At 43.1% G+C, this 23,728-nt stretch overlaps 1 protein-coding gene across 4 annotated transcripts in view; it reads right to left on the bottom strand.

Annotated features, from left to right (window-relative positions):
- Positions 1 to 2,379: 2,379 nt before the first annotated feature.
- LOC117205170 (netrin receptor UNC5C-like) overlaps positions 2,380 to 23,728 on the bottom strand; it is a 44,580-nt gene continuing 23,231 nt past the window's right edge. Inside the window, exons 3-12 of one of the 4 annotated variants that reach the window (XM_033443318.1) lie at positions 15,984 to 16,394; positions 14,646 to 14,927; positions 14,013 to 14,180; positions 13,133 to 13,165; positions 12,483 to 12,647; positions 11,895 to 11,936; positions 6,986 to 7,126; positions 5,903 to 6,400; positions 4,466 to 5,423; positions 2,380 to 3,568 (exon numbers count right to left, since the gene is read on the bottom strand). In XM_033443318.1, the coding sequence (XP_033299209.1) occupies positions 3,397 to 3,568; positions 4,466 to 5,423; positions 5,903 to 6,400; positions 6,986 to 7,126; positions 11,895 to 11,936; positions 12,483 to 12,647; positions 13,133 to 13,165; positions 14,013 to 14,180; positions 14,646 to 14,927; positions 15,984 to 16,394 (2,870 nt within the window). In that variant the 3' untranslated portion in view covers positions 2,380 to 3,396. Of the gene's footprint in view, positions 3,569 to 4,465; positions 5,424 to 5,902; positions 6,401 to 6,985; positions 7,127 to 11,894; positions 11,937 to 12,482; positions 12,648 to 13,132; positions 13,166 to 14,012; positions 14,181 to 14,645; positions 14,928 to 15,983; positions 16,398 to 23,728 lie in introns of all 4 variants that reach the window. The other 3 variants (XM_033443317.1, XM_033443319.1, XM_033443320.1) reach the window with 3 other exon arrangements.

Here is a 23,728-nt window from a genome sequence, read left to right as displayed (position 1 = left end):
TAGATAGGTAAGGTTATCGGCGTTGACTCTGGTAATACAAGATTTCATAAACAACAGTCGTAAAACATCTCTGATTATCAAGCAAAGTAGTAAGCATTGGGAACATATTTTTTGCCCCTGCAATGCTACATTTACGCATAATGTCGTTAAAACTATATAATAGAATTTTAAGCTGTCAATATTTGCGATTATAACATTAGCAAAAATTCAAAGAAAATTAATTATTACTTAGAAAGGAAGTCCTCTTTCTACAGAGTCATTGATGATTTTGACTCGCAATTGAATGGTTTCGATTTTTCCAGATCAGAAAATTGCAATGCTCTTTAAAAAATAACGAAACCAAAATAAATGAAATGTACAGTAACATAATACAATATCTCAAAATGAATAGAAAGGATCGATTGAAAATTGTATCAGAACGTTTGAAAAAAATTCCATGTGGCTAAACAACGACGTACCGATATTTATGAAGAAAAAAGTGCGTGTCCCATCGAGAAGACGAGGAAATGGCAGATTATAGGATGGAAAGGTAGGAGACAGCGCTCGCAGCTAGGCTGGCAAAAGCCGTGGAAAAGCTGTACGCGTGACTGGTATCGACATTTCAAAATTGCTACGTTCGACGTCCATTGTCGCGGGTTCTCTTTCCACGGCGTACGTACCAACACAGACAGAGAAATGGTTGGGTGGTGTGAAAAGTCGAGGAATATTCTTTGGTAGTGATTCTCGGGCTCGTTCGACTAAGAACGTACAGCTCGAGGAGGACAAAACGTTTCGTCTTCGTCGAATCATAGGCTCGGGGACGAGGAAACACGGAATTGAAGTGAAGCGTCTGTGTCGTCGATGTTGGAAGCAGTGGCTGGTCGGAGAATGGAAGAAAGAGAGAAAAAGAGCTCGAGAAAAAAAAGAGTGTTTCGCTGGAAATTATCGACGATACGTCGATAAAATGCATTTGCGGCAGCCATTGTGTCTTTCGTGAAAGACCGTGACAGACGGTGTTCCGTGTCCGATAGATCGCCTAGCTGAATCGCGTCTCGACGTCGTCTAGTTTGATTGAGCCGCGTTGCGTGCTCCTCTAACGGACATGAAACTGTATTTACTTAGATTTATGTGGCACGCAGACGTGCAACAAATCGTGTTCTGTGAAGCTATTACGAAAGAAATGCAATTTTCTTTCAGCGTGCTTCGTTGAAATATGGAGTTCGCGCCTACGAATATCCTTTAGAAACGTCGATTCTCGAACGTGTTCATTGAAAGACTCGGTTATACGTCTATTCGAAAGTTTACATTTATAAATATATATGTTCAGGGTAGATTGATATTCTTTCATGAAAAATTTCATAAAATTGAAATATTATTTCACGTCAGAATTTAACGAGATATTTATTTACTTTGTTTTCGATAAATTTCATTAAATCGTGCAAAGTGATTCGTGGGATTTATTTTAGATTCGTCGAATCAGTGGAATAGAAAATGGTAATTTTCAAGCGAATGGCAAAGTAGTGCACGAATGTTCCTTGGTTAGCCGATTTGTTGCTCCATTTTCGAGGCGTTTTACGCGAGCACGTTCGTAATTCTGGGAACGATGGCATCGAGGTAAAAGGTTTGAAACTAATTCGCGGTCGTATTAAGTGCACGCATGGCGCGCTGGAAACGGTTATTCGATATCACGGAATCGAAACTTGGTAATGGAGGAACGTGATGGTCGCCGTTGAAACTTTGCAACGATTACTCGTCAGAAATGTGGGAGTCCGCGCGATCGATGCTGACTCACTGGACCAGTGAAAGCAGCATTCTTTCGGCGTCTCTTTGGGTATTAGATGTGTTCGTATCGTGTTACTCGTTTCACCTCGACAGGGTTTCTTATTTAGGAAAATTTTTCGCGTGAATATTAACCGAACCTTCCCCTCGTAATTATGATCCTATTACGCAGAAATTTAATACTAATTTGTTAGAGATACGTCAAGTCTATAGGGCTTCTATTTATGAGAGACGTTTATTAAATTAGGGACTTGAATATTTTACAAATCCTACCACATGAGAATATTTCTATTTGTTCAGCTTTCAATTACTTACCTCAGGATGTAGTTATACGGAATTCATTTCTCGTGTTTGTAGACCTAATCCAGTTCAGCCTCTATTTATTCTAACATACGGCACACCTAATCCACACTTATGTCGAGTCGAAATTAAATTCGGCTCGTGTTAAATCCGACAGTTTCCTTTCTCCTTTAATCGTGGATTCGTGTTTTGACAATATCGAAAATTTCATTTATCTTAATTATTTCAACTTTCGTGAAAGTGGCGAAAAATTGGAAAATTGGAAATTTTTTTACGAAGGTAGAAGGAGTAAAAGAGGGATGAAAAATGAATGAACAACCATTCGAGGTATACAAGAATATTTTATTCGTCGAAAGTAACAAATATACAATTCTTCCAAATAAACTTCGATTTAAAAATTATCCGATTTTTACCGCGAATAGAGGTCGTTTTCTACGCGATCGAACTTCCGCCCCGTTCAGGTGTGCACGCGCGAGCGTGCATTATCCCTCGCCGTGTTGTTCGAGGGTTGAACGGGCCACGGGACAACGGTATTGTCGATGTGCACGAAAGAAACCACAGACGCATAGTTTTTAACAAACATCTGAATACAAACTTCAACGGAAACGGGTTCGTGGGTTTCGAAACCGAGAGTGAGAATTTTGGCACGATCATCCTTCCAGGAAACCGGTGGCCACTCGCGTGTGTGCTCGTGCATCCGTATATAACAAATCGATAAAAACATCTTCCATTTTTTCCTCCTTACCTTATGTCGTTCGTTTCTTTTTTTTCGTTTTACTTCTTTCACCGCGTTGGAACGATTTTTCTTTTCTTCGTTTTCGTAGTTCGTTCCATACTCGATGTTTCTCTATCTATCTAACTATATATATATTTTTATATATATTTATTTATATATATATATATATAAACATCCGTCTAAATGGATATATCCATTTGCATTTGCTCGCCAGTCCTTAGCACGATATGTACACATATATAACCATCTAAACGTATAGTCTCTAGTTTACTTCGTTTCACGATTATTACAATACGATCCTCGTATAGATCCGACGATGTCACCTCGAACAACGTTCATCTTACAAAAGAAACAAAATAGAAAATAAGGGAAAAGAAAGAGACGAAAATTTCTATGTACAAAAGGGGTAAGCGGGAGAGAGTCAGTTTTGACCCGCGCAAAATTAAGGCAGTGTTTCGATAAGTCCGTCCCGAAGAACCGGCTTCTCCACTCCAAAACAATGTTCGGTTCACCACTTTTCGTTTCTTTTTTTGTTCACTCGGTTCGTTCATGGACTTTCACTCACCACAGGGAACGTCACGTGGCGTCGAGATTCCGTTCGTTCAGAGCCACGGACCCAGTTGGGCCTCCAGGATCGTGGCCGCGTCGGTTCTGCCCATCACTCGAAGATGGTTCAGGAGGTCGGTCACCGCGGTTGGCTCGTGGTGTTTCGCTTCCCACAGGTCCAGGATATGCTCCGTGGGACTGGACTTGGTGGCGAAGTAGTTGATGTACCTGCAAGTCAAGGAAATCCACGCGTCTTTCGTTAGAATAGAAGAAAAGCTATCGGTGATAGATGGAAAAGTAGAAGCTGTTATTAGATGAATTGTACTGATCTTTCACGTGATCTTTGACTCATAGTCCTGTTTTCCTATGGTCAACAAATTTGTTTTTTTTTCAGAAACAGAATCAGTTTTTGTGTTTGTCAAACAGAAATTGAAATATAGAAATTCGTATAAAATCAGAAATTAGGTAGATACTATTCTACACTTGATATGGATATTACAGTACTGCTTCTCTCATTGATCTTGAAATTCTATCACAAACTTTTTAAATATAGTAGAATTATGTATGAACAAGTCGATCCTAAGTTTCAAGTATACGCATAAGCTATAAAGCTGAGTTCTTATTATCCAAAGTACGATTGAGGAGAACTCCAATCACATAGACGTATCTTCTTATGATAAATTAAGTATAAAATTACTTGTTTACGTGCATAATTACGTATGTAGCGGACAAGCTGAACATTCGACTTCGATTTTCTGAACGTTAGCTCTTACTATCAAAACTGATAAGAACGAGTGAAGAGGTTAACAAATAAACCTCGATAATCGAAACTATCAGTCTCCCGATATATTCAGATAAACATAATTCTACCGTAGTCTAAAACATTTGCAAATCCCTCGTATTGATTTCTGCATCGAAAATGGCCATACGATCCTTACAAATCACCGGCTGTCAAGAACAATCAACTCCTATGGGACGCGGAGCCTTGAAAGAGATACCCAGTAACGGTAGCATATAAAGAAACTATCAGTGTCCCCGGAGGATATATCCCGTCAGTCGATCGAATTACCAAAGTAACAGACAAGCATCTATCGAAGCAAATATGGAAATCTCAAGATTACCAACCTGTCAACTTGAAGCCTCTGCGCCAGCATCCTCCAGTCGTTGCCAAGAGCGTTCGGCGGGTCCAGGCATTGGCATAGCTGTTTCCTTAGGGACCTGGTAAACCGAAACGGTCTGAGGGTGGTGGAGTCGGTGGTCGCGTTATTAGCATGCCCGCTGCTGACCACAGTCACCTCTCTGAGCGGTCTAGTCACGCTTCCGGATGAGATCAATTGCTTCACGCCGTCGTACACGATCCTGAACACCTGCCTGGTGTCCGAGTTCCCTTGCGATACTTGGAGTTTGTAGCTTCTGCTGCTGGTAGGTCCGAACGCGGTGTCCAACCCAAAAGTTACGTGTTTCGTGTTCTCCTGGCAGTTCCACATGTCCCTGAACGAAATCTCCTGCCGTTCCGTGGGCGACTTGCTCTGCCACTCGTTGCCAACTTCTTCGAGGCTGACGCAGAGAGATTCACCGTTGTCTTGGAACAGCAGGGTTCTTGGCTTATCCAGCAAGTAACCTCTAATTTGAGATTCTCTGTCGACGATAGCCTTCATGGCAGCCTTCGTGTCTTCCACGGTATACACTCGGACGCAACATTGGCCTGCCTGGCTGGCGAACAACGCTAGCCGCAGTCTCTTCGTGGCGATCACGTTTTCGCAACTTTGGCCAGCTAAAACGTAGCCTCTCAGTTGTTCCGTCACGATGAAGGCTTCCGCGTGATCCAGCTGCGTGAACAGCGGTGTATTGATCGTCTCGTTGCCTAACGTTAACACTCTTGTCCACGTGATCGATTGATGATCCTTGGAAGAGGCAATCGCTGTACCGTCCTCGACGCTTAGACCATCGCTAGCCCAGACACTCAACTCCCACGTTGCTGGATGAAGCATCGCGCAGTGCTCGAACTGGAGGATTACTGGCTTGTTGAAAGTCGCCGACGAAGGGCCGGAAGTCACCACCGCGGATAGTTGCGTGATACCGTCTGGAGGAAACACAAAAATCTCTAGCTATTGCTTCCATGCGTGTCATAAGGGATAGAGGAGCAGAAAAGAACAGAATTATGAAAGTTTGAAAACGCGGAAATCTAAATATTTTCTTCGAGACAATCTTTTTTTTTTTTTTATCGCGATCAAATTTCTAGTCAAACAATCGAACTTCTAGTCAGTCGCGCGGAATATAGAATTGTCTGTTTGCGAATATCTGCAAGAAACTGAATCTAATCTCTTGAGAAGCGATCTCACGTCTTTCCACGAGGATACACATCTATTACACGCGCCACAATTTGCAATTAGACGGAGCAACATCAGAGCTGGAAGCGTTCTCGCCTCAAAGACACCCAGACCGTTCCATCGAGACCGTCCGCGTCAATTGAATCGCAATCGAGTCGGATCGATGAGGTGTTCGTTCCGGCGGAACCGTCACGGACAGCGCTTGGCAATTAATAATGCACGCACCACTTACCGGGTAATCGAGGCCTAAAGCGATCCTCGTTCAGCACCGCCAAGTAGAGTTCCTCCCTGAGTGGCTTCGGCACGGCTCCCTCGGGCACCGACATCGATATGCCCGCGTCCGGAATCACCAAAAGCGCGCCACGTGTGTTTACCGCCGCTCCAGCAACGTTTCCGGTCTCAAGCTTCGGTAAACGGACGCTCTCCGAGGCGACGTTGTACGTCGAGTCGGATGACGGGTACGAGCTAGTGATGCTGTTCTCGCAATCGGAATGGATCTGTTTGTCGCTGCACGATTCCTGCGTCGACGTGCTTGGCGTTGGTGACATTGGCGACGGTTGTGGAGCGATCGATAGGTGGGGCACGTCGTAATGGTGCTCGGAGAGGGATCTCGACATCGACAGCTTCGGGTCGAAAGGATACTCGTAACAGGCCGGAACGCTCGTCGCTGTTACGTCCGGCTGTAGGCTCAACTTCTTGTCCTGGTCCGGGAAGAACTCCGGCTGGAATTCTGAAACGCACACCGCCGAGCCACGGCTCGTGGGTATCTCTGCGCGCTGCGGACAGACGCCGCTGTGATACTATTCCGATTTCAAGGGCTAACCACGTCCGCCACTTTCATCAGGTTTTTAGAATATTTGATGTTTACATTGCGATGCGTTCTGGCTAGGCGAGTTGAGTGTGTACACAAGAATCTGAGAAGTTTTCTTCGTTTCACCGATAAATTTTTCTTACGATGCGTGACGTTTATTCTTCATCGCTGGATATCAAATGATCGAACGACGATGAAGCATTCCATCCGAGAACTACGATTCTTCTATATTTAACTCACATAGTCAGAGCTATCGTCTCAAATTTTCTTGATACGTGGATGAAAGTAGCGAACACGTGGCGTCGATCACATTTCGAAATAGTATCATTTCGATCGAGCGTAGCGTGACGAAGGAACGAGAACGAGTTCAGCTTTCTTGAAAGACGACACAAACGCGAGATATAATTACACACAGCCGCGGAACGTCATGTTTCGCTCCTTCGTTCGCGAACAGCCAACGCGGTTGGCTTTCTTTCTTTTTTCTTCCATTTGTGAAATGCTTACCGTTACGGGCCATGGAGTAAAGAGAATGGTCCCGACCTTTGCGCCTCAGCACCTTCGTTACGAAAAATGCCACGCCGCCGACTAGTGCACACGCGATAGTCACGCCGCCGTACAGAGCCAGGTCGTCCATCCGTCGGTTCGCTGTGAACATCAAACGACGCGTTTCTTTCTTATTCCTGTCTCACGAACCGGTCACAGACACGTACGACATGGTAGTACAAGAATTGTAGAATGTTAATTACTTTATCATGGAAACTGATTTTTATTGTATTTTCTTGAGGGATACTAACTCATATGTGTACGTTTATATGTTGTATGTTGCTCTATAATTAAAGTCTAGTTTTAGAAGGTGACTAATTGACAATATTATTGCGAATAAATATTCCTAAGTGCATGGAATATTTTCATGAATATTTAATCTTAGCCATCCAACCTACGAAACTTACAGGTATCAAATCGTTCGTCTTCGTAATTATTAAAAAAATGTAGACACTTTCGACGAAGTTATCATTTGCGCGTAGTGTGTTAATGAATTCGTCCCTCAAGAGATTAAACACTGAAAATTTCCCACATCGAAGAGCCCATTATAGCATACTAAATTTTCTCTTTTTAAGCTAGTGAACATCCATCGGCACAACTAATTAGTGCCCAATTAAGTTCCACCACTTAACACTCGCGAATCGACTAGATCTTCAAGATACCGTATCTCTCGAGACTTTCTTTGAAACATGAGTCAACGCGAAATCATGCACGCGGCCGACCACTCACTGTCCAAACTCTGGCAGGTTTGTTTCCGGGGAACACGCTACAGAAGCGAGAAAGCATAGCCGCTAATTCGAGACTTTGTTACGGCATGGCGTTAAGCCGCGCGTCGAAAGATTATCGCCCGGTCGGAGATTACAGTAACCAGCGGGCGTTAATTCCTCGTTTTAAGGGGCCACTCCGCGATACGATCTCTCCGCCGCCGTTTAAGACGTAGCGTGCAAATGGCGCCGGTAATTCTCGCGTATCCGCGAAGTGTGCTCATCGTGGACGAGCAGAGCCGACCACCATTCATGAATAATTTACGCGGCAACTTTTATACGCTCTTCTTCTTTCTCCTCCTTCTTTCCCTCTTCCTTTTCCTTTTTTACGACGAAACGTGTTCGCGTGGACCAATGGTACGCACAGAGTTGACGACGAGAAGGAGACAGGCAGACAGAAGAAGACGAAGACGAGTTTTTAAACGTTTCCCGCGTACCGCTAAATATTACGAGCATCGTCTAAGGAAAGTTTCAAGCTCGGTTCCTCTCCATTTACGCCAAGGGAACACAACCTTCGCTCGTCTCCCTTCGTGTCTCCTGTTTTATCGTTTTACATCGTGGCACGTTTATTCCGCGCTTTCGACGATAAACATTCGGATCATTATTATCGTGGCCGTTAAACGGCCCGTAATAAAAACCACCACGGCAAGCGTGCAGAGAACTCGAACGGAATAATAATTTTAAGTGGTGTCGTGTCGCTCGACGGTCAGTGAACACAGGATGGCAACAAAGACGACGTGGGACGCGATTAAAACCGCGAAAAACGTAGTAGGAGGAGGTAAAGAGGACAGGAAAGAGAGATTACGTCATCGTACACCACAATATTCTTATCGTCCGTGTAAAATCGGGATTGAATTACGCTGTATGCAAAGTTTCACCGAGATTCGAATGGCATTTTATGAATTATGTAACGCAGGAATTCATCGGTGCTTCTTGCCCCGGTGAGCCGCGAATGGATCGCTTGTGAACGCTTCATTCGACAGGCGACGTGCCGTCGTAAATCGCGAAAGTTCGCGGATATCACTTTACGAAACGAGAGGAGAGTAAAGCAATTACTCGTGCAACTTTTCTCCTAGCGAATGTTGCTCAAAAGTCTCGAGACGGTTGTTAGGTTTGATTAAAAAATGAAGAAGCTTAACGTGATATTTTATGTAACAATGGAGATATAAGGTACTGACATATTAATCGATTTACTAAGACAAACGTGCAATTCGAAGTTCGTGATATAGAATAAAGCAATGAAGTTTCATTAGACATAAAGAAAGTACGGAAAAGTTGGAACGATATTTTCCCTGTGAAATAAATTATTATTTGTACTATAGAGATTCCTCGTAAAAATGTCTAACATGAAACCAAGTTCAGCCTTTAAATTCACAGAGGTCCGTATTACCGTCGTTGAAAACAAGAGTAATCTTATTGCTTCATTACAAAAGTTCTTTATCAAAAATCTTGCAATATGAAACTTCGCTGAGAACTAGAACTAGCTTTAAGCAGTTGCCCCACAGTCTGCGAAAACTTTTAAATAAATTCTACAAACTATCACCTAATCGCCTATCAGCGAAGTTACTCGCTCTAAAACGTAAGAAAGAAAAAGGGGAAAATAATTCTTTCCACGGTGTCTAGCCTTCATCGTCTCATTGCCACGTTCAAGGTATCCGTGTCTGGTTCAGGAGATTTTCGACAAATACCATCAGATCTCCGACGCGGCGAGAAAGCGGCGGCTGACGTTCCTAAGCTTCTTCCAATTTTAGAATGTCAAAGCCATTCCCGGTTGTAACCCCGGTACGTGACTCTCGGAGGAGAGCCGGCTTCTCGTTCGCAGGATCATGTGCGTCTGCTTGGCGTACGCTGGTCCCGGGACACGTGCTTCGAACATCAATATACGCCGCGACGAAAACGCATACGAAGATCCAGAAAATAAGGGGGAGAAAGGAGAAAGAGGATCTATTCCCTGAAACGCAATAGTTCCACGTCGTTAGTCGGGTTACGCAGGCTCTCTCCTCCATTCGCCTGGATCGTTCGCGTGCTTCACCCTCCGCAAACTGAAAAGTGGAGCTAGTGCAGGGGGTCGCAGAGATTTATTTCCTTAACGGCAATTGATAACGCTTCATAACCTCGACCTAACGTATCTGAAGCCTATAATTCATTCGGAACCCCTTGAAAGAATTCTGGCTTCGATTGCCTTTTTCTTTTGTTATCTCACTTTCGTGAATCTTTCCTCGAAAGAGACGTAACTACTTTGAAACACCGTAGGCAATAAAACACTGTAGGCATTTTTATAAAATACACATGTATTTTTATGAAAAAGAATTGGAAAAGATTCGCGAAAGAGAAAGAGAGAAAGAAAATTCGTATGTAAACTCGAAGTACGTGTATTCCACTTTACTTTAACTCTGGTACAACTACTGGATATTCTATATTCCTTTTACTAACATTTTATTTTCGGCTCCTCTTTTCTCGTCGAAGTCTATGGAAAACTTTCAAATATCGTACCCGCAAACATACCTACACGTTCGTTGAATAATTTCAGAATCTTGGTTTTCTACCTTAGAGTTAACCATTTCGGCGAAAACTATCCTAAAACCTCTCACCAACCACCGGGGTGTAATTCGCAACAGTTTTCGCGTCTTATCGTGGCTTTCGACGAAAATCGAAGTTCCAAAGGGTGGTGGTTGCTACCCTCTCTCTTCCCTCTGTTCGACCATCCATATACTCACGTTCAGAGTTTCGCCACGGGATAATGGCACTTTATTTGCATGCACGATCAATTTCCCCTGTTGGAAGGGGCGCGGGAGGCGTAACGGCTACCGATTACATAATTTTCTTCGATATTAAAGCGAACCCACCCCCGTCGACGCGAGGTGGAATGGGGAGAGAATACAGCCTACGTCGAACGGTATCGCGTGCAACTTTGATGTGGTTCGGTCGATAGAATCGTCCAGCTAACGGGGGTTGTGTCTGGATCTATACGGACCAGTGGGCCACCCTTGACTAGCAGCAGCCGCCACCTCATTGTTGCGACTGTTTGGACCGCGAATCGGCCCTTCGACGATCGTCCTGCGGAGCGTCAATAATTAACCGGTCGCGTAATTAAAAGTAAATACGCGGAGGGGCTGTGGACCTTCGTCATTGGCGTGGAAAACTTGCTGGGTAAATAGCGGAGGGATGACGAGGGAATGAGGAGGCATTTTTCCTCGGGCTGGAAAACGATTATTAAACCGATGGCAAGCGACTGGAATTGTACAAGAGGTGGATGGTAAATTGGGTAAGAAGAAGAGAAGGTATTTGAGCGTGAGTTGCGAGAATCGAAGATCGCAATCCTCTTCTATAATAATTTATCGATTGTTATTCGTGAATTGACAGGTTGTAGATTACAGAATTGCATTGTGCAAAATAGCTTTTAGAATTTTAGAATTTTAAACGAAGTAAAATTTGTTTTGTAAAACTTCACTGATAATTTTAGTTTATTCGTTTGAGAATTAAATTCTTTGACCGTTTTTTTTCTCTTAGTATCAATAGTTTATTGGTTATTCTTCTTCATCGTTTCTGCATAAATATGGGTGTACTCATTCGCTATTGGAATTATTTTACTCTACATCAATTGTTCGACGACGCGCAACCGTTTAAAGGCTCGTGACGCCTTCGACATTCGCATTAATATACCTGAATCGATGAATATCGTTCTTAGAGCGGCGCTCAGCGCATGATCGCTCTGTTCTATTTTCCCAACATGGGACGAACGATTTGAATGGTATCTGATCGCGAACCGAGCTCTACGGCGGATATAAACGGCGCTCACAAACCGTGAAGAATCCATCTAAGAATGTCGCGCGACGAGTTAGGCGCGTTTTCTTCGCGGCTGGTCGTGCCTTACGCCTACTCGCCATATTTTATTTCGATTTTCGCACGTCGCCACCGCGGAACGGATCGGGGGTGGGTCTCGAACGTTCGGCGAATCGCTATTGTCCAATCGTGACGTCGAATTCTTTGTGCCACAAACATGCCACGTACAAACATAGAATTATAACATTTTCTCAAGACTATACCAGGTTTTATTAAAAGAACTAAGTATCAAGGAAAAAGTGAATTTTTAAGTTTGAACTTACCATGCTCGGTCAAGTGTGCGCCGCCCATCTTCGTGTTACCATCTGGAAAAGAAACAGGAGGCTGGTAGAATGGCACGATTATCAAAGCGTTTGCGGCGAATGGTGAGTAAAGATTAATTTATGATAAGTATATTCTCTATGCGAGGCAAGAAGCAGTAGTCATAAAGATAATTATAGTCTATAATTATTCAGGAATGATCGACTTCATAAAACAGAAAACATAAAACTACTTGAATATTCATTTTACTCGGTCGTTAATCAACTCTAATTACACACTGATCACCTTCAACTCACACTATAGAAAAATCCAGAACTCTGAATCCCCAAACAGACTTTCCAAACACCACAAAGTTTCACTTTACCGATAAAATGGAGTCCAGTTAAACTCGAATCACCGAACATTTATTATTCCTTATCCGATCTACGAAAAAAGCTTCTACTATCTTCTAAGCCATTCAGCCTACCCTCGATCCACCTTAAAGGTGATTAGCTTGTGTATTCTCGCGAACAAGGTATCTTTTTCACGTGGATGAGCCGATGTGGCGCCGAAGCGAGTCGTGACAAGTGGGAAAGGATCTCGTGACTTACTGTTGCACATGCCGCCGGTGCAATTCGCCACGCTGATGTCCCTCCCTTGACAAGGTCGTCCACCGTGGCTGGGTGGTGGCTCGTCACAGGATCTTCTTCTTGTATGCGTACAGTCGGTGCCGCACACCGACCATGCCGACCATCTGGACCATCCTCCGTCCACCACTGTGTGTCCCCGGGAAAAGAAAAAAGAGGCGAGCGGTTCGAAGGATCGTCTTTCTTTCGTGAGGTCGTTAAGGGGAACTCGGATCGCCGTTAAAGCGATGGGTAAAAAGCTACGTGGAAACGGGACAGCGAGACTCGTAACTCGTCCGTATCCCCACGAGCCTTTTTCGAAAGCCATACTCGTCAATTCGGTCGTGAGGACTTCGCTTCCTTTCCGTTTAATTGACTCGTACCGGCCCCGTGGAAAAAAGCAGTCTCTGTTCCGTATGCGTTCGATCTTTGGCTATGATTCGAGTAGTTCCGACGCGATACTTACAAATGATTCTTTTCCTCGAGGGAAATCTTTTTCCCTTTTCTAGCGTTTGCTTTGGAATAGGAATATTATGTGGATATTATACGTGGACGTTTTCTGTCTTTCTTTCTTTCTTTTTTGTTTTTTAATTTAATGGTTGGCTTTTGAAGCGGATTTACGAGTATACACTTACCTAGTGCGTTGGTAAACTCCTCCAGAGTGCCGGCTATTCCGAAGCGAGCGTTAGACAGAAAGACGTATAGGTGCATTATCGAAAGCAGGACAGACAGTTAGTGAGAAACACGTGCGCACACATAAGCGACAGTCAATAGTATCAATAGACTTTCTAATTAACTCCCTGTCTCGCCATTCTCGCCTTTACCAAACAGAAAATACATATATGCATATCCATCTTCATTTTCCAATTACCTGCCATTTACATTCAAGAGCTCGACTCTTGTTCGAGGATAACACTCAAAACGAGTAACCATATCAAAATTCTGCCAGTGCAGCGTGTCAGCGCGAACCACGAGACAAGGGGTTAATATTTCACTCGTCGATCCTCCGCGACTCCCCGCCACGTTTCCCGTGGACGTTGCCCCCGACGATTTTCAATAGCACTCGGCGCATGGCCGATCGTGCGTGCAGGTTTCTCCTTCGGGATGTCGCGAAGCATTTTCGAAAGGTGAATACAATTTAAGAGAGCTGAGAACCGCCTCCTGTTGAGACATCGGCGACATTCGAAGAGGGAAAGAGGGAAGCTCGTAAATCAAACGAGAGAGCCTCTCCTCTCCCTTGGCATCGGTAATATCGGTTTGTCGTGGTAGAACCTGCTTGCCCGACCGTCGCGTCGTTCCCGCGCAACACGACTCACAATCGAACGAAGAGAAGACGATGATCTCTTGCTCGCTCGTTCGCCATCGGATAGAAATAGACGCGTGGTAGGGACAACGTCGGCAAGAAATCTCTGTTCAGTCGCGGAACCGAACGGCGTATCGACGTTAACGAACCGTGATGCTTCCTTGAAAATCTCATTCTGTCCCGGCTGGATAATGAATTCACGGGACACTTACCGGGACAGGCGATGTTGCAGTCCATCTTCTGTTGAGACGGACCCATGCAAGGCTGACCCCCGTTCATGGGGGCGGGATTCGTACATGTTCGAGTTCGTTTCTGGCCACCTTTCGCGCATCTCGAGTGACATTCGGACCATGCGGACCACGAGGACCATCCACCCTTCACTGTAACCAAATTTTTATGGATATTCTAATTATTGGTTTCGTTTAGTATCTTGGAAAGAGTAGAAAATGCAGATATGCATTCTTGATCCATTGAGTTGAAACTCCGATTTTTGTATCTATTATATATTATAGTATTATAGTAAAAATAGCTATTTTGCTTTGTTACTTCAACAGACGAACAAGATCGTCAGCAATCTGTGTTTTATCGTCAAATTTCTTCGAGAAGAGTTTTTATTTTTACAATGAAATAATTATAAAAATAAATATTCAGAAAATAATTTTCAAAAATCAAGAATACTAAAATGTTTTATCTACCGAAAATTAAAAAATACTTTTCGCCTATGGAGAGTTAATAGAAGTTCAAAGTCATTTACGTCTAATTACATCACGTATTCCTTTGAAATGGAATATGGAAACAAATCACGAGAAGTAACGTGCAATTATATGCCATCAAAGCAAACTTACCATAAACTGTCAGGCTGACAGGCTCGCTAAGCCTCTTGGCCGCGATATTCTCCGCGACACAAGTGTAATTCGCCTGATGGCTTAGCTTCGCTTGGCCAACCAGAAGGTGTCCCTCGCTAGACACTAAAAGCGTGTCCGACTCCGTGTCGACGGGGACGTTATTTCTTAGCCAGTACACCCTCGGTGGTGGCACTCCCACAGGAGGAAGACACCTGAGTTCGGTGCTCTGGCCTGCTTCCACCGATACCGAGTACGGCGGAGATTCAAATTGCTTCTTCAGGTCTGAGAAAATGGGATTTATGGCTGTTAGAAACATGATACAAACGGAGGTTCTTTGAGAAAAAGTAATAGTAGATATTTGGTGGATTCGACACATGGAAATAGAAAGAAAAATTATTACATTAAAGACAGTACATAACGATAAAGAGATCTTGGAAATTAAAGAAAATATATATACAATTTGTTGAAGAAAAAACTATGAAATTCGATGCTATGAAATTTGAAAGTGACTAGAAGTGGAAAGAAAAGTTATCATAAAGATTATAATGATAAAACAATGCTGTAAGTTAAAGGAAACTTTTGTGCAAGTCGTTGAATGTATCGACGAATTTGAAAGATAAAAATAGCAAAGACCGTTAAATTAACGATAAAGAAATATTGCGAATTTACAGAAAATTTCCGTGCAACGCTTTACCTACAAAACACGAGTATTGATAAATGTGTGCAATTGTCCTTAATCACGCTGATAACAAGACTAGTGGGTCGAGGAGGAGCTCTAGTGATTTATCTACGGCATTTTCGCGGAGCAAAAGTTTTTGTCCGAACGACAGTTACGTAAGCGCAAAGTACCGAACAAACGGTCCTTTCCTAAATTGATTCTCTTAGAAACTTCATGGTTGCCGGTCATTGTGTTGCCTCGCATTAAGGGTCGGAATTAAATAATGACCTCGCTTAGGAGAATCAAGATAATTACGAGGGGCCAGAAGTAAGACGAAAGTCGTGGCTGTCCCGACAGCGGAGCAAACAACTGTCCACAGCCGAATATTTATCGGCGAAGTTCTTAGAAGAATTGAGATGTCTCGCGTTACATTAAACCTTCTGTGCAACTCAAACTAACTAGTCTACGCTCGACTAATTTTATAATTCATTGGTATATTCAATAACCAGAATGCCAGAAATTGTTTTAAATTGCCGAGAAAGCTGTCTTCAAATTCGTAACTTACAAAAACACAGAAAGTCAATCTTACGAGACGTTTGAAAAATTAATATTATTCCAATTAATATTAAACTAATATTCATTTTGACAATACGATCGGACAATATTATTTTCGCACTTACAAGCAACATCGACAGTCGCAGGCTGACTTTTAATCTGTCCGGAACCAGACCATGCGATACATTCGCATTTGAACTTGTCTCTGCCAAAATATTCCTCGATATGGTCTCTGGTTACGTTCAATTCGCAGTCGACTATTCTAGTGCCGGTGTGAGGGTCTACGAAATCCTGTTGCTGCGAATCTTCCGCCCTCGCGTCGTTGCACCGGAAGTAGATCTGCAACGCGTGTGCGGCCTTGCAATGTAACGTGGCCGGTTTGTTCTTCACCACAAACGAATCGACTGGTTCGGTGAGAAAGACGGGCAGATGGCCTCCTGCCTCGGAAATTAGTTCCGTGTCGGTGGCTATTGTCGCTGAAGGTACGTCGTCTTCTTCCAGGAGATAGGAATCTTCGTCTTCCGCGGCGTCCTCGCCTTCTGGAACAAAATCAAACTTGTATTAAATAATCTTTGCATTTTTCCTTTGGCAAATATTGCATTAGACGAAGTTTTAGGACATATGTATGTGCCAAAAATGATCGACTATTGCTTACAATTTTGTGTGTATTTAATGTTTCTGTATTGTACTTTATAATACGGTTTCATCGAAGCCACGTTTCTTTCGAAAGAAGAAATTGTCGAACAATCGATGAACCTTAACATCCTTGTCGGCATATGACTCTGAAAATCAAACTTCCTCATCGTAATACCGCTTTTGCTCGTATTACTGAAGCAATAAGCGCCTATCGCAATGCGATAATAAATATAATATGCACGTATATAGTACAATCTTCGCATGATTTCACATCAAATTAAAACCAGCTGGACGATAATCTCGAATCTGGTGGACAAATCAAAACGAACGTCGCTGGTTATTATCAGTCCCTGATAAATTCATAGAATTGGATTATCGTCATTAACATGTGGCAGAAATCGGAGCGCGGATGGGGGTACCGGCAATCAGGCAGGATCAGGCTGGGAGCGCAGTCAGTCATTTGAATTCTAAATACACGAACCCATCCCTTCTCTACCCTCCGTAATCGTAATTTACGATCGAGTTATTAATTCGCGCGGACGTTATTCACCGCCCCCGGGGATTGTTCCATCGGAATCGTGAAAATTCTATATTTGCTTGTCAACAATAGCCAACGCTGGTTACCATCCCCTTGTAAATCCTGACGCCGGCCCATTACTGCCAGGCGTCTCGCTCGCCGGAACGTCCTGTTCGCGAACAATCGGCCCGTTTTGCACGCTCGCTCGCTCGCGAGAGGCTGCAGTAATGAATTTTCGGATTTACGCGGCGCACCGGTGCACAAGTCCGATGCATTTCCCGCCAACCAGCGGTTAGACCTTTATCCCCGTGCGACATTTGGCCGAGGGCCACAATTTTCATCGCGATAATCGTCCTCGTTCTCGTATATCGACTTCTCCGTCTCGCACCGCTTCCCAAAAGAAGGGGAAACGGAAAAATGAAATTGCCACTCGTGCAGCGGGATTGTGATGGAAACCGATATTGCAAAAACTTGTGTGCCTTTCTTCGGAGAAGAGCTTTATATCGGGCGTATTTCGTTTTATTAAGGAAATGTTCTGAAAGTGTAAAACTGCATCGAATACGTTTAGGACACACAATTAATAAAATATTCAAGAGTGACTACTTGTTACGATTTTTATTAGGTGAAAGGAATTTCCATGTTCCATTTCTCGAGTTGATAAAAATATAAATTTGCATAAACATGCACTATTTAAAAAAGTAGATCTTGAAATGACCAAGAAGTTCTCACGAGTCATAAAAATGTTGTTACTCAGATATACAATGTAATTCTCTTTGGGCTATATATTTTATAGGAATAAAGTATTTTCATTTCTCTAAAAATGACGGTGGTATTCAAAGCGGTCAGAGTTATCAACTCACTTCCTTTTATCTTATTTACGCTGTCTATAACGATTCGTATTATCTTCCCGAGGATTCTACAAGTATATCAGCGTCAATCATGCGAAACTTGAATATCAGCGACAAGATCCGCGTGCACATCGGATGGACATCGTGATCGACAGACTTTACAATCGGACGTCGCAGCCTTTTATCGTTGTCCTTGCTCGTTATTTTTCACGCGTTTCACGGAAAGCAGCCGGTCATCCGAATGAATTGGGAAAATACGAGGAAACAAAAATTCGCCTCTCACGCTGAAAAAAATTGTCAGAATTTATATTCGATGGCGGGCAGATACCTTCGATATCCGGCCCGCGGAGATGGGAATCGCACAACGAGCAAATGAGAAGCGTCGGCGGACGAATGAACGAACGAACTAAAAGAGGAAAAAAGACACGCTGACACGCATATGTATATATCGGTGAGAGAACGAGAAATGGTGGAGGAGGGGCAAGCAAAAATTTTCGGCGACGTGACGTACCGTGGTGAATCGAAGCGCAACTAAAAGAGAATTTTCATCGGTTTTCGATAATGGATCTCGATCGATTGGCCGATAGGGTAGAATCGTAGTACGGCCAGTTTTTCCCCGAATCAGTTCGTACAAGAGTCGTCGTTAGCCACTTTGGACGACCACGACCGTGCCATATCGACACCACGCTGGCAACGTCGATTTTCTGTGGGTTTAGGTCGATTAAAACGAATATCCTGCACCATGGGATTCGTCCATCCACGATGTTTTCTTTTCACGCCTGCGCTTCTTTCTCTATTATCCCCTTTTTCGCCTTTTACGAATACACCAGGTTGTCGAACGTGGACATTGTGTCGATAAAAGTACGGATCGAGAATTTCCTAATCACAAAGTATCACGGATCATCATGAGAAAATTGAACATCTACGATTTTTTTATATCATTTCATAAGATTTTCATTGTGATTGTTCGTAGTATAATAGGGAATCACGTTCAGATAAGTAGATTCAATCGGCATTTAATCAGACGCTAATTAAGGCTTCGTTCGAATAAGTGGATTTCGTTTAAACAGAATTTTTTATTCTAATTATGAAAGACGTAAAAGTTTACTTCGTCTACCTGAATTGTTATAAGCCATGTGCTTTCGTGTAATGCTATTTCCTATAACGCTAGACGTATTATACGAGCATCTATTGTATCGCATTCACTAAAAAATGTGCTTCGCTTCGTTCTCTTCCTTTCATTATTACAGTACTCTGATGAAGCGGCGATTTCCACGGAGTCGATTAAAACAAACGACCATCTACACGACTATCCATCAATCCACGGTGTTTTCTTTTCGCGCCTTCGGCTTCCTCTCTCTTTTCAGTTAGCTCAGTCAAAGCCCCGTTCTCTTTGTGTGCACACGTTCGCAAACACGCGATCCGTGGAATCGAGTGTAGTACCAACGAGAAAAAGAGAAAGAAAGAGAAACATGGAAGGAAAAGAAGACCCAGAGGACTCAATCGAGCGAGGCCAAGAGGAGACACGAACAGTCGGCGAAAGAGGATTTCCATCGATTTCCGATAATTCCGCTGATCGGTTGGCCGATAAAGTTCCGCGGAATCGTTTCCCCGTCTAATTCCTCGGGACGAGTTCGTATAAATTCCGACTGGCCATTTTCGCGCACAACCGGATCTCTTTTCCCTCTTCAATGTGTCTTTGATTGCTCGTACACGCTCACCCAGTACCACGCTAATTCACGCGCGCCACCCCTCCCCTCTTTTCGTTGCAACCCCCGCGGCTGATTTTTTTTTTCTCCTCGACATCGCGAGAGGCTACGAGAGAGGAAAAAATAGAGTAACCGGATGAGCGCTTAATCGAGCGATATAACGCACGCACGAGCTCGAGAAAAAGAGAAACTCGGCTCGATCGAGGGACCGAACGGGGTGAAACAGAGCTGTTTTGCGCGTTTTGCTTCCTTTGTGTGGATTATTCCTACAGTCCCCCTTGGTTATTTAGCCGCGGATAGTAATTCTTTGATAGATGAGGTTTTAAGCTTCCGACGTGGATTCAAAGGAGAGTCAGGATAAGCTTCTGCAGTTTAAATTACCGATCTAGACGTGAAACTCTTTTCGCGGGTACGATTCAGAGGCTGTTCCTGCTAGAAAGTTAACGAAGCCTCGTGTTTCGGAGACTGTAATGAATTTTCCGAATGTGGGACGATATCTCTTCTGTAATTGTCCACATTAAGTTGCTATATGCGCGTGTTATCTAATTTCATCGTTAGGGCACTGAGATTACTGGAAGACGTTTAGAAGATTCTTGTAATTATTCACAGCAGATAACATTCAACGCGCGTTTGATTTTCTTTTATCAATTTCCTAAATCTTTCTTCGTCGACGAACATTTCTTCAAGATGAGAATTCTCTGTTCCATAAATGACTTTGATTCTTTAACCTATCCTTTTTAAGGACCTATGGTTTCATATATTGCAACCTAATATCTCGATCGTCTCTACGATATGCATAAACGTTAACGTAACCCGACACACACTAACCTAAAAACGTTATCCCATAGGATCTACAGCAAGGAGAACAAGGTTTCGAACACCTACCCCGAAACCTCCAACATCGACCCTGCCTCCACCACCGAGGCTGGAACCTGGGTTAATCTCCGATCTATCACCGAATCAGCCGCACCTCCCGAACAAGCCGACCTCCGTCGAAATCTCTTTCCATCGCGCCACGGTAATTGCTTGTGGCAAATACCCCCTAAACAACCCACCCCCGCATCTACGAGGGAACAACAGGGACGAAAAAGGAGCAAGAGTTCCGGGGTTGCGAACTTAATTGAGCAACGTCACGCGACACGCGAGCCGTGCGTTCTACGGAAAAACCGAGCTCATCGGTTTCCGATAATTCGGAACGGAACGGTGTAATCCGGTCCCGCCATCGAATAGCCACCACGAGATCTGCACGAGGCCCCTCGTTAGCCAGTGTAGCTGGATAGTTAGTCGTGTCCCTTGCCTGGATACAAGAGCTCCCTCTGTGCTTACAGGGTGATTCTAAAATTGCGATACACACAGCTGAAAACGACGTGGTTCGTCACGTAGAAATACAGAATAAATATGATTTATTAATATAACGATATATATATATATAATGTTGCACATAAAATCTAATCAAAATTTAACTATATTAAATGATATAAAGATTTAATAATAATTTAACGACATGAAATAATATAAACATTTAATAATGACATAATAAAATATCGTATAATTTGCTTATTCTGTATAACGGTTTTAATATTGGCTGAATTTCAACATTCACGATATATTGACGCATTTCAACAAAAGTTTGTTCATGCAATGACTCGTTTTCGAGAAAGTAGAATTTGAACATATTTAGTTTATCCGTATATTTGAGAAATCTTTAAACATCCAAATGAGACGAACATGACACTTGCAAACTTGTTCTACTAACATCATACACGACACATTTCAAAACCCAATTTTCCCGCAAACGAAGCGTCGTACGAATACATTTTATCCGATATCTTTTTCAATCTATTGGGTTGGCAACTAAGTGTCATTAGGTGGTATTGACAAGATCCGCAATCACTTAGTTGCCAACCCAATACTTTTACGTAAAGAATCACATCCTTCAGATTTTCACGTACCACGATTTCAAAATCACCCTGTATATGTGTTTCTGTGTGTATGCATCTACACATGCATATATATAGGGGAAGTCTCGCGTGGTCACTATATGGGTTGACCACGTATTACGCTGGGCAGACACACGAACGCTAGCGTGTACAGTTTCAACGTGTACCGACGGCTGAGGGGCCACACATGACGCCTCTTAATTAACAAAGGTACCTGCAACACGGTTGGCTCTTGCCGGCTATGCGAGTCAATGGAACATACGCGCTATTGGGGGAGAGGCGGACGATGTAGATTAGAGAACGTGCTTCGCCAGAGATGGGGAAGATTCGAAGGAAGTGGAGACCGATGGGGAGAGAGATTCTGGATGGGACGCGATACGGCGCGGGAGATTTTCAGATGTGTATTTTTGTTTCAACTACGGATATGGAGAATAGATTTGTGGTTAGGTGAGGCGAGAGGTGTATGCAGGGTGTTAGGACTAGGTTATTTATGGCGGTGAAAGTGGCGAACAATGAGAACTTGAACGACGACGACTCTATTTCGAGTCGGCGGCTGGTCAATGTCTTCCGTCCTTGGAAACGAGTTCCATTCATATGGCGCTTGGTACTTTGGGAAAAAATATTCCCTAGGCTTTCAGGCAGTTCATTAATTGTTAATATATCCTCTTATGCTCGAGTTAAAGCCGTTGAAAAATGGAGAGATACAACAGAGAAACGGGGCTGAGAAACTTCTTAAAAGAGTGGGCTGGTGTAAGGATATTGATTTATGAGTATGGATTATATGACTGTCATGACGGTTACTAAACAGCGACATTAAATTTTACAATGACGGCTATAAAAGCGATCGGTGACCAATGATACCAGGATTAAAGAATTTCAATTACATAAACAAATAATACCGGTTACACTACCAGTATCAGTGTACTAAATGCACTAAAATGTACTAAATGCAATATACAAAACGCGCCTGAACAACTTTACTTCTTAATACGTTGTATGTTATATATACCTTACTAATGCGTCAGTACTTCAACACACTGAATTTAGTAAACTTCTAAAACCAGAGTTTTATTTGCTTATGAGATAAGACCATGATTCATAATTTTCTGTAACCCGAAGACATATAGGCATGTGACTTCCAATTTACATGACATTAAGAAGAATCAACAAGAACGTGAACATCTTGAGAAGATTCGGTAAAATCTTCCTTAATCTCCTACGCGATACCAAAATACACAAATCGAATGGGAAGATGAAATAGGTGAGAGGGGAAAGATTGGAAGAGAAGCAAAATGGAAAGAACGAAGGCCAGTTGAAGCGAGAAGAGAAGAAAGACGGACGAAGGAAGAGACAAGAGCTTCCTTGTTTTCTCGCGTCACGTGCCTTGTTATTTTAGCAGGCCGAACGTCGGCCAAAGAGTAACGCTTCGTGCTCCGGGCTTCATTGACCCCGCCGCTTGACTCTTCCGCCTCTTCCGTAGCTACGCGTATATACAGCGTATCTCCCGTGAGCCGCGCATCTAACGATGCCTCGAAATCAAGGTGCTCGCCCTGGCGACCCTCGTTGACACCTTGACACCGCGTCACCGCTGAAGGGTGCTAATTTGCGGGGAAGAAGGCCGAGGGAGAGAATTGAATTTCCAGGAAGTCCGATTCCGTAGAAGTACCCGATCCTCGCGTGATCGGCGTTATTACACGTTGAATGTAACAGGCTAGACTCTTTGTTACCTCGTTTTTCTTTTCTGAACAGTGAGAGAAAGGGGAAATTGTCGCGATGAATTTTGTAATGTGGCGATAATCGTAACGCTGTTGATTTTACGTGATTGTTGTTTTACGTTGTAGGGGGTTGTTGAATACGTTATGATTTTAGATTTTACTTATTTAAGTCTGGAATTATTAATCTGTCTGCTATATAATTTTGTTTAAAATAATATAATGAATAGGCATGAATGGTAGCGGGCGTGTAAATAGGGAAATGCTCATTCATAAATTCAATTTAGTGTATTCCTTTATGTATAATATAGGCTTCAAAATTACATGATATTCCATCAGAAACACGATACAACATGGATACAGTTACGATAATGAATGCAATATTAATGTATCAAAATATGAAAAAATCATGCAATGAGGGAATGGCGTAGATGTGCTGTGCCCTGGCAATATAAAAAGGTATTACAAAACAACAGGTCATACTATTCAACTCCATGTAAGTGAATGT

Source organism: Bombus bifarius, unplaced genomic scaffold (genome assembly GCF_011952205.1).
Source record: "Bombus bifarius isolate JDL3187 unplaced genomic scaffold, Bbif_JDL3187 scf7180000007987, whole genome shotgun sequence".
Classification (NCBI taxonomy): Eukaryota; Metazoa; Arthropoda; class Insecta; order Hymenoptera; family Apidae; genus Bombus; species Bombus bifarius.
Note: the sequence above shows the minus strand (reverse complement) of the source record. Positions and strands in the feature narration are given on the sequence as shown.